The sequence below is a fragment of the Ylistrum balloti genome, unplaced genomic scaffold, assembly GCF_031769215.1.
Source record: "Ylistrum balloti isolate Yb309-2 unplaced genomic scaffold, AGI_CSIRO_Ybal_v1 Utg370700, whole genome shotgun sequence".
Taxonomy (NCBI): domain Eukaryota; kingdom Metazoa; phylum Mollusca; class Bivalvia; order Pectinida; family Pectinidae; genus Ylistrum; species Ylistrum balloti.
The window spans coordinates 870961-886370 of NW_026782420.1; the positions used below are offsets into that span (position 1 = coordinate 870961).

At 38.4% G+C, this 15410-nt stretch overlaps 1 protein-coding gene across 1 annotated transcript in view; it reads right to left on the minus strand.

The window, feature by feature from the left end:
• The window catches only part of LOC132557612 (cAMP-regulated phosphoprotein 21-like), a 49547-nt gene that overhangs the window by 12708 nt on the left and 21429 nt on the right, over positions 1 to 15410 (minus strand). Inside the window, exons 2-7 of the mRNA XM_060222119.1 lie at positions 7261 to 7402; positions 6843 to 6946; positions 4072 to 4200; positions 2396 to 2468; positions 1791 to 1938; positions 682 to 822 (exon numbers count right to left, since the gene is read on the minus strand). Coding sequence (XP_060078102.1) covers positions 682 to 822; positions 1791 to 1938; positions 2396 to 2468; positions 4072 to 4200; positions 6843 to 6946; positions 7261 to 7393 — 728 coding nt within the window. The 5' untranslated portion in view covers positions 7394 to 7402. The remainder of the gene's footprint in view (positions 1 to 681; positions 823 to 1790; positions 1939 to 2395; positions 2469 to 4071; positions 4201 to 6842; positions 6947 to 7260; positions 7403 to 15410) is intronic.

Here is a 15410-nt window from a genome sequence, read left to right on the forward strand (position 1 = left end):
ATTAGGTACTTTACCCAGCAGGGTATTAGGTACTTTACCCAACAGGGCATTAGATACTTTACCCAGCAGGGTATTAAGTACTTTACCCATCAGGGCATTAGGTTTATCCATCAGGGCATTAGGTACTTTACCCATCAGGGCATTAGGTACTTTACCCATCAGGGCACTGGGTACTTTACCCATCAGGTGTTTAACCAATTATGCATTTGATATTTTACCCATCTGATACTTTATCAATTAGGACAATAGATATTTCAAACATGAAGGGCTTTACCCACCAGGGATAATACTATGCCCACTTTTTGTATAGAAATCCAGTTGATATTCAATTTGCAGTATAACACATATTTTGGGTTGTATAAATAAATTATATTCTTCACTGAATCATGATTTTATCATTATCAAATCTTTCTTGACTGGACAAACACTTACAACCATATTAACCATGACCGATAAGAAAATCCATGTGTGACTTTTCCACATCATTACCTTCATCTGTTACTAGATGGCAATTAATCAACAGTAGTTGAGATGGTAACAAGATTATTGTTAAAACAAGTGTTGGGCTGATTATTTTCCATACTGACATTAGATGGAAAAATGTACTATGAAAGTCAATTGAAACAACACAAAACAGCCTGCTAATTACCCTCAATTTAATCGAAGATGACAGATACTTACACTCGCGTGTTGGAAGTTTTGTTCACAATGACACATTTGCCAGTCTGGTCTACATTGTGGTCAAGGCCAAAAAAGGCAGCAATACGATGAACTAACATACGATCATATGAGGACATCTGTGGAAATTTGAGGTAATGGTGCCTGCAATGTTGTTAAAGTTTTGGTTAACATTCAATTTTTATATGATCAAGTACACTAAATACAGCTTCTCAAAACCTAAAGAAAACATGAAATAGATTATAACATTCAAAGATAAAACATCTCTAAATGACATAAGTGAGCTTACATGTAAAATTTGGATATTGTCCATTCAAATATTCTGACAATTAAATAGTAATACCAGTTTCCAGGTGAAAATCTAAAACAGCTGCCTGTCAGCCAATTTTTTCCAAAAATCACTTTCAAAATCAACAGCCTTAACAACGGACCAAGGGACCCTTCACATGAAACTTGATACAGGTCACATTCAAACCAACTGTAAGCTGCTAAACATTTTGCATGAATATGATTAATCAAATATCTATTCACATATTTTGCAGAGTTTTATCCTGGAACCTACCAGATAAATATCATAAATTAAGGACAAGTGATTGATCAGAAGAATGTTTTTTTGATTGTTAAAACAAATTTGATCAGTGACCTTTCATACAAGTCAAGGTCATTTCTTTTTGCAAACTCTACTGAGCTTCATCCCTGCAACCTTCCAGCCAAATATCATGATTTCAGGCCTTTTGGTTAATCAGAAGATGTCCATCAGAGGTTTTAACAAATCTAACCCCAGAGAACTCTCATACAGGTCAAGGTCATTTTTTCCAAACAAACTTAGTCAGGCTTCATCCCCAAGACTACCAGCAATGATTCTAGGCATTTTGTTAAATCAAAAATCCTTTGAAGTGCTTTAAGAATTTTTACTTATGTGACCAAGTTCTTTCTTTTCACAAACTTTATCAGGCTTCATGCCAGGAACATATCAACACCATGAAATGAATGGTGCTCATACTTATAATAAGGTTACTTACAGTATAAAACAGTACCAATACCCACTCAATGCCAACATACAAACTTTGCAATGGCAGATAGTTCTACTATGTACAAAGATTAATACTTACTTTGGTTCATTAATGAAATTGGTTAGGTCTGTCTCCAATTTGAGGAGCATGTTTCTGTCTTTTGGGGTTTTGTTCATAGTCTTCCTAATGAAGTCTTCAAGGTTAATGCCAGTGGAATCTTTATATGTTCCTTTGTCTAGACTGGAATCTGAAAGTCAAGTCATTTATCAACCATTAACAACAATGAAAACTAAAACATCAGCTTTAGTATTCACAAAACAAATTGTCAACAGATCAGTATCAGTTAAAGACTCATTTTACACCAACCTCCATTCTTCACCACAAGGCCTGCTGTACCTGGAGATAAATGGAGGGAGTCTATAATTATGTAACATTCGATTCTTTGATTACTGATTGTGTGGCTGCTAAAGCTGGAGCACCTCCCCATCCAAATCTTGATATTTCTTCCAACCTATTTTGATTTCCTCTTTCACATATCAAGTTTAGTATATGAATAACTGGATAAACTGACTGACAGACAGTAAGTGTCAATCTACAGTCAAACAATGTTCAATATATATATATTCATACCAACCAGTTTGAGGAGAAAAAAAGTTCACTGTATCCATTAATTGATTTTCCAAACAAGCAAGAGGAAGGCTTACCTCGTGACCAGCTGGATGAGGTACCCGCCTCAGAACTCTGGGATCCAGTCTTCTCTAACGTCCCCTTCGATGTCTTCAAACAAAATGATATGTTTACCAGGCTGCTTTATGTTTAATTTGAAACGTACTCAAACAGCATGTATAGTCTTTTGTTTAAATCAGTTTATTTCAAGCCAAGATCATTTTATTTTTAGAATTGCCCTAAAAAATACTCATGAACCTGACTGGAACAAAGTCTGTGGACAAATTCAGTGAAGTGGAACCTACCAGGAACTAAATATATTGACAAATTCAGTGAAGTGGAACCTAACAGGAACAAAATATATTGACAAACTCAGTGAAGTGGAACCTAACAGGAACAAAATATATTGACAAATTCAGTGAAGTGGAACCTAACAGGAACAAAATATGTTGACAAATTCAGGAGAGAGGCAACTGACTTATACATCTACAGACAAATTCAGGGAAGTGTAGCCCAACATGAATTAAGTCTGTTGACTGATTCAGCAGAGTGGAAACTGACATGAAAATTTTTTTTGAAAAATTCAGAAAAAGGAATTTGACAAACTTAGCAGAGTGGAACCACTAACTGAGAAATTCAGGACAGTGGAAGCTGACAGGAACTAAACCTGATGAGAAGTCAAGCACAGTGGAACTGGACAGAAATAAAACATGCATTATCTGAAAGGTCCGAGTCAACAAGTGTGACTAGTCAAGTTAAGTTCAACAAGCAAGTTGGCAGAATTTATATCCCTTCTTTCAAGAATTAATTTGTATGGCAGTTAAATCTGGCTAAAGGATATTTAAATGCATCATTAACCAAATTCCCTTGAAATTCATTGGTATTTAGCAAAGTTAAAACAAAGAAACAAGTTTGCAATCAGAAGTCAAGTACCTAATTGATCATGTATAAAAGTCAATGAAACGAGTCGATAGATATACTTGCAGACCAAATTTGATCAAAATCCATGTACATTTAGTGAAGTTATTGTTTGGAAACCAATGGGCCAATAAAAAATGAAGCACCTAATGAATTATGCATGAACATCTATAAATAACCACCAGTAGTTGAATGGAAACAAGTGGGACATATGCCCATCCTCAATTTCATATCCCTCTTTTTTCTTTGAAAAGCAGAGAATAAAAAGGCCAAAAAGCCAGTACTATAAAAAAAATAACAATAACACATGTGGATTAGGCTGTCCTGTATCAATGGTCAATTATTGTACCAAATAAGTAAGGCTGAGGGTTTAAAGTATCAATCGACAATTGTGTCATGTTAAACCATAACCAGTTTTTTTTTTTTGAAAATTCAGATTTTGAAAATTTAACATTTAGAGTCAGAGTTACCCTTGCTTTATCAAAATACACTTAACATATTAATGAGGCACATTTGTGCATGATAGCAAAGCTGTACACATTAGGTGAAATTCAGAGAATTTACTCAACATTCCATATACCTTGTGGGGCGGATATACTGAAACTAGGAATAAATAAATCAAGAGCAAAGCACAGAAGGAACTTGGCTGTTCATCAACTCTTACTTATTAAGGTATTCTTTTATTTGAATTGTCTTAATAGTACTTGATCCATGTTTCTGACATTTGTGCACCAATGCTCTACTACATAACAGTCGGAGGTTTGTTGATGCTGAATCATGTGTCAGAAAGACTCACCTGTGCTTTTAAGTACACGCCATTGGTTCCCGGCAGGTCCGGACTGCTGTGGGAACATTGTTGTTCTGGTGGGGGAGAGTGGTCTTCAAATGCCTGACTCCTAGTAAGCTGCTTGATTTTAGGGTGAACCTGTAATGACAATGAACTATTAAATACTGTAAGGATGATAATAGAAATATCAATGATAACACCAATGCTTCTGTCACGATTGTTGCTTGTTTATGACTCGTCTAGAAAGTATCAACCTTGGGGGCATTGACCTTGCAATTACATGTTTGAATCCTAGCAGACATACAGTGAACACATGCTTCACATATATAATGGTACTCACCTTGTCCTCATAAACAGAGCGGTGTTCCAGGATACCAGTGTAAGATTTAATTCCAGGGATAAACTTTACAATATGGCATTTAGATAAATCAAACAGCTTTGTAATATCATGATCAAGACCAACTGAATTCTTCATACCTTATGTTGAGCTATAATTTTCATAAGCAGCTCATGGACCTATTTTAAGATGTGTATCTGTACTTACACTTCTCATACAATATACCAGAAATAAAGGTGCACTTTAACATGTATTAGCCAAGATACAACAACCTGATAATTCAATTGAACTAGCATCCAAGCACCTCTATGTGCATATGGACATACATTTAAAATGGCAGCAAACAGCAGGCATGTTGTAACTGGCAGGAAGCCAAACTGTGTTATGGAATTAGTGTAAATGTGTTGGACATTTGCTTTCAGAACTTCATATATTCACCCTGAATAATTTTGAAATTCATCGTAAGTTTTAAAGATCATGCATTTCAATTGATAGTAACTGCAATATAAGTATATTTCATACAACTTTTGGATGTTTCAATAAAAATCAAAATTTTTCCCCACATTCAAAATATATTTTGAGATCTGTTAAAACATTTACTTGTTTGCCCCTGTATAGAAGTGTGGGTGTTACACGGCATAGGATCACAAACTACATCAGCACTATCTCAGGGGTCGTTTCCAGATGTTAGCTTCATACACCAATGTACATATATTTTGACCTCTTATATAACACAATGAATTGATACTGAAATAACCACTTAATCAAGTAGGGAGCTAAAGCATTTCATGAAAACAAAATGAACATGGGCTCACATAGATATACCCCCATCCCTCGTCTTTTCTCTGATCTAAGTTCATTGAAGGGTTTGTTTATCAAAGGAGTTCATGTATATCCTGTATACTAGCTTTTTATTTCATAACTTAGTTAAGAGTGAACTTTGACCTTTAATCTTCACCAATGACCATCAAAACCTATTCGGGTGTAGACCTTGATGGTATGATGCTATAATGTCAATATGAACTAAATCTGTCCTGTGGTTCATGAGACATCTTGTACAACTTCTGATTATTAGAAAGAACACTTGTAAGAGATTTGGATTTGATTAATCATATGAAATTTGAAGAATTGATTATTTTAAACAAAGGGTATCTAACTATACAATTGGATGGACTGACAAGTGTAGGTTGATCAAACTCCAGACTCTGTATGTATTTAATGATTTTTTACCAGTTTGCCAGGCAAGACGCCCTTGACAAAGCTAATTGGTTGAATTATTGAATGTAACCACACACAAGGGGACTATAATTCTTCACAGTGTGAAACCTACTAAATATTTGAAAGCTTTTGAGGCAATATAGATCAGATGGTGCCAAGTTACAGGGAGCACAGATTTTTACACACCAGGAGAACTATTATATAACAACTAGGATACAGCGATTTGTAACATACAGGAAACAGTGAGAACAATTTTTTTAACAACAAGGTTACAGGGTGCACAGATTTGTAACTTACAAGGATACAGTGAAACTATTACACAACAACCAGGTTACAGGGTGCACAGATTTGTAACTTACAAGGATACAGTGAAGACTATTACACAACAACCAGGTTATAGGGAGCACAGATTTGTAACTTACAAGGATAATGTGAAACTATTACACAACAACCAGGTTATAGGGAGCACAGATTTGTAACTTACAAGGATACAGTGAAGACTATTACACAACCACCAGGTTACAGGGAACACAGATTTGTAACTTACAAGGGTACATATACAGGGTACAGGGTTTTGCATGCAAGGAAAGAAAATGTCTTTGTGCTTAACTGGCCCAAGAGAACATTATATGTTATAAAGTTATCAATTTTATATTAGTAGTAATAGTGACCCTGATTTCTGACTTTTAAAGCAATACCAAGAAAGAACTTTCAATGTGAGAAGCACTGTGTGAGGTTTTAGTTCTTTCAATGTGAGAAGCACTGTGTGAGGTTTTCGTTCTTTCAATGTGAGAAACACTGTGTGAGGTTTTAGTTCTTTCAATGTGAGAAGCACTGTGTGAGGTTTTAGTTCTTTCAATGTGAGAAGCACTGTGTGAGGTTTTAGTTCTTTCAATGTGAGAAGCACTGTGTGAGGTTTTAGTTCTTTCAATGTGAGAAGCACTGTGTGAGGTTTTAGTTCTTTCAATGTGAGAAGCACTGTGTGAGGTTTTAGTTCTTTCAATGTGAGAAGCACTGTGTGAGGTTTTAGTTCTTTCAATGTGAGAAGCACTGTGTGAGGTTTTAGTTCTTTCAATGTGAGAAGCACTGTGTGAGGTTTTAGTTCTTTCAATGTGAGAAGCACTGTGTGAGGTTTTAGTTCTTTCAATGTGAGAAGCACTGTGTGAGGCTTTAGAGGAATCAGTGGGAAAGAAATCATGAGAAGTGGGGATTGTATAATACTTACATGTGATGTGTGATTGTTGGTTTCATCACACAGAACTTCAGGCTTGGTGGTTAAGTCTGTGGTGGGAGAAGTATCTCCGTAGGACTGACAGACATCTACTTTTTCTGAAAATGGAATGCTTATATAAGAACATGGAACAAGCAATTAAACTGGAATCTGTGATGGAATTTAGAACACTAAAATGAAGGGCAATGGATTGAAGATGAATCTTTGATGGGATGGGGACTCAAAAATGAAGCCTGGATCAAGGAACAGACCATGCTATTAACAAGATATAATAAATCTAAATACTGACATATATAAGTACATGAAATTTTCAGAGGATCTGTGCTGGTCATTCAAAACTTAAAGAATTAAAGAGATCGGAAAGTGACCACTTATTCTTATTTCATAAGGAAGAAAAAATATAATCGTATACCTGCTACAATAGTGGCATCTGATTGGTCAGATCCTGGACTGTTTTCTTCCTCATCAGCCTCCTCTATCTCCGGCTGCTTGCGTAGAGTTTTCGTGCCTCTGCTGTCAGATCTATATTCAGTGGCCATGGTCATGGAGGTGGGCTGTAATAGAAAGACTACTTTATATACACAAAATTTAAATCATCAATGTGCTCCTTTTGATATAACATTTCAAAGTTTTTCCAATAGAAACAAAAAGGTACAGAAATATCACAGCTTCTTATCTATTGGTAGTTTAGTAACTGTGATATACAAAAGATAACAGTTACAGGGAAGATGTTAACCTATTTCAGGTCGAAGAATTAATCTAAAGGTGTATATTAAAATCCCTTTTCATGTTTGTTGGTGAAAAGAAAATTGGTAAACAAGTTCTAGTTGTATGGCTTGATATCTTTGCTACAAGCTATATAAGAACAAGCTGTTTGGTGAACCACCATGAGGATCACATGGAAACAAGCTTCACTAAATACATAACAACCCCTGATGTCAGGTGTTCACCCTATACATAACAACCTCTGATGTCAGGTGTTCACCCAATACATAACAACCCCTGATGTCAGATGTTCACCCAATACATAACAACCCCTGATGTCAGATGTTCACCCAATACATAACAACCCCTGATGTCAGGTGTTCACCCAATACATTACAACCCCTGATGTCAGGTGTTTACCCTATACATAACAACCCCTGATGTCAGGTGTTCACCCAATACATAACAACCCCTGATGTCAGGTGTTCACCCAAAACATAACAACCCCTGATGTCAGGTGTTCACCCAATACATAACAACCCCTGATGTCAGGTGTTCACCCTATACATAACAATACCTGATGTCAGGTGTTCACCCAATATATAACAACCCCTGATTTCAGGTGTTCACCCTATACATAACAACCCCTGATGTCAGGTGTTCATCCAATACATAACAACCCCTGATGTCAGGTGTTCACCCTATACATAACAATCCCTGATGTCAGGTGTTCACCCAGTACATAACAACCCCTGATGTCAGGTTTTCACCCAATACATAACAACCCTTGATGTCTGGTGTTCACTCAATAGATAACAACCCCTGATGTCAGGTGTTCACCCAATATATAACAACCCCTGATGTCAGGTGTTCACCCAATATATAACAACCCCTGATGTCAGGTGTTCACCCAATACATAACAACCCCTGATGTCAGCTGTTCACCCAATACATAACAACCCCTGATGTCAGGTGTTCACCCAATACATAACAACCCCTGATGTCAGGTGTTCACCCAATACATAACAACTCCTGATGTCAGGTGTTCACCCAGTACATAACAACCCCTGATATCAGGTGTTCACCCTATACATAACAACCCCTGATGTCAGGTGTTCACCCAATACATAACAACCCCTGATGTCAGGTGTTCACTAAGTACATAACAACCCCTGATGTCAGGTGTTCACCCAATACATAACAACCCCTGATTTCAGGTGTTCACCCTATACATAACAATACCTGATGTCAGGTGTTCACCCAATATATAACAACCCCTGATTTCAGGTGTTCACCCTATACATAACAACCCCTGATGTCAGGTGTTCACCCAATACATAACAACCCCTGATGTCAGGTGTTCACCCTATACATAACAATCCCTGATGTCAGGTGTTCACTAAGTACATAACAACCCCTGATGTCAGGTTTTCACCCAATACATAACAACCCTTGATGTCTGGTGTTCACTCAATAGATAACAACCCCTGATGTCAGGTGTTCACCCAATATATAACAACCCCTGATGTCAGCTGTTCACCCAATACATAACAACCCCTGATGTCAGGTGTTCACCCAATACATAACAACCCCTGATGTCAGGTGTTCACCCAATACATAACAACCCCTGATGTCAGGTGTTCACCCAATACATAACAACCCCTGATGTCAGGTGTTCACCCAGTACATAACAACCCCTGATGTCAGGTGTTCACCCAGTACATAACAACCCCTGATGTCAGGTGTTCACCCAATACATAACAACCCCTGATGTCAGGTGTTCACCCAATACATAACAACCCCTGATGTCAGGTGTTCACCCAGTACATAACAACCCCTGATGTCAGGTGTTCACCCAATACATTACAACCCCTGATGTCAGGTGTTCACCCAGTACATAACAACCCCTGATGTCAGGTGTTCACCCAGTACATAACAACCCCTGATGTCAGGTGTTCACCCAATACATAACAACCCCTGATGTCAGGTGTTCACCCAATACATAACAACCCCTGATGTCAGGTGTTCACCCAATACATAACAACCCCTGATGTCAGGTGTTCACCTGATATATAACGGACCCAGATGTTAGGTATTCACTCTATACATAACAAGACCCCTGTTGTTAGGTGAAGCTGTATGACTGCCATTGAAACCCCTGTTGTTAGGTGAAGCTTTGTGACTGCCATGGAAACCCCTGTTGCTAGGTGAAGCTTTGAAACTGCCATGGAAACCCCTGTTGCTAGGTGAAGCTTTGTGAATGCCATGGTAACCCTGTTATTAGGTGGATTTTGTGACTATCTTGGAATTTATGTACTAAAACCAGTTTCCCTCAATATTTCATTGAAAATATAATTAACAAAGACTAATTTATGCATGACATACAATTCTCAAATATTTTAACTGCACACAAACATTATGAAGCTTAAAATGGAAAGAAACTATGACTTGTAAATAATTTCATTTGATGAAGAGTGGAACAATAACAAAAGGTCACTGTAACCTTTATTTAGCGACACATCTTCAAAAATGTCTGCGAAATAATCCTATTTTGATAAACCATAAACAATACTTCTTGTTACATCACTATTTTTCAAGACAAGGTAAAACATGATTTTGCAGGATTTGGAAACTCAAAACTAACTAACCTGGGACAGAATCACACCACAGCTATAGATAGGACACATTCACTACAATACAGGGACAGAACCAGACCAAAGCTGTAGATAGGGACATCATACACTACAACACAGGGACAGAACCAGACCACAGCTATAGATAGGACACATACACTACAACACAGGGAAAGAACCAAAGCAAAGCTTTAGATAGGAAATCCTACACTACAACACTGGGACAGAACCAGAGCACAGCTATAGATAGGACACATACACTACAACACAGGGACAGAATCAGACCACAGCTATAGAAAGGACATCATACACTACAACATATGGACAGATCCAGACCACAGCTATAGATAGGACATCATACACTACAACACTGGGACAGAACCAGACCACAGCTATTGATTGGACATCATACACTACAACACTGGGACAGAACCAGAGCACAGCTATAGATAGGACACATACATTACAACACAGGGACAGAATCAGACCACAGCTATAGAAAGGACATCATACACTACAACATAGGGACAGAACCAGAGCACAGCTATAGATAGGACATCATTCACTGCAACACTGGGACAGAACCAGACCACAGCTATAGATAGGACATCATTCACTGCAACACTGGGACAGAACCAGGCCACAGCTATAGATAGGACATCATACACTACAACACAGGGACAGAACCAGACCACAGCTATAGATAGGACATCATACACTACAACATTTGGACAGAACCAGACCACAGCTATAGATAGGACACATACACTACAACACAGGGACAGAACCAGACCACAGCTATATATAGGACATCATACACTACAACACAGGGACAGAACCAGACCACAGCTATAGATAGGACATCATTCACTGCAACACTGGGACAGAACCAGACCACAGCTATAACTAGGACATCATACACTACAACACAGGGACAGAACCAGACCACAGCTATAGATTGGACATCCTACACTACAACACTGGTACAGAACCAGACCACAGCTATAGATAGGACATCATTCACTACAACACTGGGACAGAACCAGACCACAGCTATAGATAGGACACATACATTACAACACTGGGACAGAACCAGACCATAGCTATAGATAGGACACATACACTACAACACAGGGACAGAACCAGACCACAGCTATAGATAGGACACATACACTACACCAGGACTAAAACAATTTGTCCCCTTCTCCCAGTAAATTGAATGGTGTGGTGATGTAACACATTTTTTATCCCTTTTCCTCCACTATTCTACGTTGTATAGTACAGACCAGGCATTTCTGCTGCTCGCTGTGGTGATATGACGTCAATGGAGGCGTGCGGCTATTACACAGAGATGTTTATAGTAGTCAGGCTTGGCAGCCACAGTATCTGCCATAGTTAAACCCACTATCATTACGATGTTGCCTTCTGCTAGTGACTATTTACTTTGTGTGACCAGTCTATATATATAATTGGCAGGGACAAAACAATGTCACCTCACTCTCTTTGTGTTATGTAACCTGGTTGGTATATGGTCCAAATGTCTTGAGTGATTAAATGAAAGGTACATGCCTTACACTACAGACTCAGGAACCCGTGTACACATTCACAACAATCCTCCTGCCATCACACCAAGCCAATCTACACAAACTCTCCCAACAGGAAACACTGACAAACCAAAATGACCAGTCTAGATCAGAAATAATCTTAATTATGGTAGCTACATGTAGACAAATTAATTAATAATTTTTGGTTTGGTTAATAAGAAAATTACACCTTTTTTGTCATAAGTCACAAAGTGGACCAGTGTACTTTCAGAACAATGGTCACTGGAACGATCTAATGGATGGAAAGGGGGAGGGAGGGGGAGAGTTATCCATGGATATACTTACAAAACAGATTTATACTGCACACATATAAACCATTGTTAAAAAGCTATCATTCAATAACAAATAGACTTGAGGCAATCAGATGTAAAAACAAAGATTTATAGTTTTACCAGAAGTCAATACAGCCTGGAGTAAACTAGCAGTAATTACGGAGAATGCTGGGGATGTGTAGGCCAACACAAGGCCAGTACTATTGTGGTAATAAGATTTTGTAAGTAGGTGGCAGAAGCAGAAGAAGCAGCTGGTACACCCCCTCACTCCAATCACGCCCCCACATATACCTCACCACATTACTCCCCATTATATCCAGCCAGCTCTTACGTCAATGCCCTCCTACATATCCATCACCAATACACTACCCCAAATAATCAATTTACATTTTACTTGTGAATGGAGACTTGAGACTATAGTGCCAAGGGAGAAACACTGTGTACATGGCAGACATTCATGTAGTCATATATGGTCAGGATACACACTGCAAATCTAAGTGCAGTTAAAAATTATTTCAGAGAATGTGATTTGCTAATACTATAATTCACATTTTTTCTTCTTGTCATGCACAGACTTATACAAAAGCACAACAACATCCAATGTAAACAAGGGATATCTACAACAGTGTCCTGCCATTTTTGACTACTGTCTAAAGCTATCTCTATAATTCTAATATTTTACTGAACTTGTCTATACTGACCATATGGTCTACAGTAGTTTCTTATTCTAACATATTATTGACACCTGCCTTTACTGACTACTGTCTACAGTAATACCTAATTTTCTTTCATTTTATTGTCTTTGCTGATACCAGCCTACACTGACTAATGTCTACAGTAATCTTTCTCTGATGTCTACGGTCTTAACTGTTACCGGTCTATCGTGATAACTGTCTATAGCAATCCCTCACTGGACTGTGTTGTACTGTGTTTATTCATACTTGTCTATATGGACTACTGTCTTCACTGTAATCTCTATTGGTACTGTTGTTGTACTGTTTTTTCTGACACCTGTCTACACAGACTGCTGTACACAGCTGACCTCTCCCATATGGTGACACTCCTGCCTCATCCCACTGAAAGCCCTTCATGTAAGTTACAGGTTAGGCTGTTTCCAGACACAAATTAAATGCATAACGGACAAATTCAACTTAATTATCCCAAATTATTCTCCATTTTTACCAAATCAATAACATATTAACTTAGCTGGATGAAAGCAAACATTGGCCTAACAGATATAATAGGGTAGGTCAGCCCAGTTGTGTTAACATTGAGCCTGAAAGACTAACAGGGTAGGTAACACCCGGTGGTGTTAACAAGGTAGATCAAGCTCAATTGGATTAACATTGGCCTGGCAGACATAACAAGGTAGGTCAGGCCTGGGTGGATTAACATTGGCCTGGCAGACATAACTGGGTAGATCAGGCCTGGGTGAATTAACATTGGCCTGGCAGACATAACAAGGTAGGTCAGGCCTGGGTGGATTAACATTGGCCTGGCAGACATAACTGGGTAGATCAGGCCTGGGTGGATTAACATTGGCCTGGCAGACATAACTGGGTAGATCAGGCCTGGGTGGATTAACATTGGCCTGGCAGACATAACTGGGTAGATCAGGCCTGGGTGAATTAACATTGGCCTGGCAGACATAACTGGATAGATCAGGCCTGGGTAGGTAAACACTGGCCTGATAGACCTAACGAAGCAGGTCGGGTCCAGTTGGATTAGCATGGAGCCTGAAAGATAAAACAGGGTAGTTCAGGCCCTGTGGTGTTAACAAGGTAGGTCTGGCTCAGTTGGATTAACATTGGCCTGATAGGTAGACCTAACAAGGTAGGTCAGACCTGGGTGGATTAACATTGGCCTGATAGACCTAACAAGGTAGGTCAGGCCTGGGTGGATTAACATTGGGGCCTAATAGACCTAACAAGGTAGGTCAGGCCTGGGTGGTTTAACATTGGGGCCTGATGGAACTAACATAATAGGTCAGGCCTGGTTGGATTAACATTGCCATTAAATACAACCATAATCTGCCAAAAGCCAGATTCTAGATCGGGACAACCTGACCTCCTTAGCACTTGTGAAAATTGCAACTTGGACAAATAATTTTGTCTTATCTTTGGTACTGGTGATCGATTTCCGAGTTTCCACAGTTTGGTTTTCTAGATAAAGAATCATTAAGTAGCCATTGCAGGATATCAACATTGCTGGTGTTGGTCCTAATGAACAAATTATGCTAATATGACACACATTCACGTATCTTTATAGAAAACTACACTAAAATGTGGGCCAATGGTACATACTGACAGGAAAGCATCAAGATGCTGCTAATAGATTGTGACATGGTTGTTTTCCCTGGTGTAGTCAAAAGATTCGATTTCAGCTTAGGGCGTACAAACCCACTTCCATTCTGACAACACCTGTATCCTTTGCAGAACCAAAAACAAAAGAATGTGTTGATTTTTGTAAGGGCCATCAGTTATAGAGCTGTCATGAAGTTGTGTTTATTGTAGACGACAGGTGACCATGATGTGACAGACAGAACACTCGGTCAGAGGCAAACACTGATAGAACTTTTCAAAATGCCAAAACTTTTCATTAACTCATCAGAAGTGTTCATGTCCTATATGAACAGTTTTGCACAACTCTTGTTAAATATGATGGGGATAAGATAATGGCCGGACAGACAAAGTGGTAAAGCCATGTCACCCCAGGGGAACATCTCCCAGTATTAAAACTCTTAGGGCTTATACATGTCAATCTATATTTTGCTGCAACATCAGAATTTGAGAGTACTAATCAACCCTCAGAGATGACCTGTTCTACCTAATGAAATGATGACTTATCCAGTCCACATCTGTTAGCACAAAAGTGCTAATTACACACCCTTTACGGTCACTGTGAGTTTAGTCCCTTGGGGTCAACTTGTTGAATCAGCTGCCTTACTGGACTCAAGTTTGAGCTCTGAAACTTGACCATGAAATGCTAACAAAGAGTGACAGAATCAATAGTAAAAATGACTGTAGAACAAGAACATTGGATCACTCTTACTATGGGAGTCTCAATATCAGTCAACATGGTTGTATATCATACTTAAGAAATGTCAATATCAGTCAATATGGTTGTATATCATACTTAAGGAGTGTCAATATCAGTCAATATGATTATGTTTCTTACTTATGGGGTGTCAATATCAGTCAATATGGTTGGATATCATACTTAAGGAGTGTCAATATCAGTCAATGTGGTTATGTTTCTTACTTATGGAGTGTCAATATCAGTCAATGTGGTTATGTTTCTTACTTATGGAGTGTCAATATCAGTCAATGTGGTTATGTTTCTTACTTA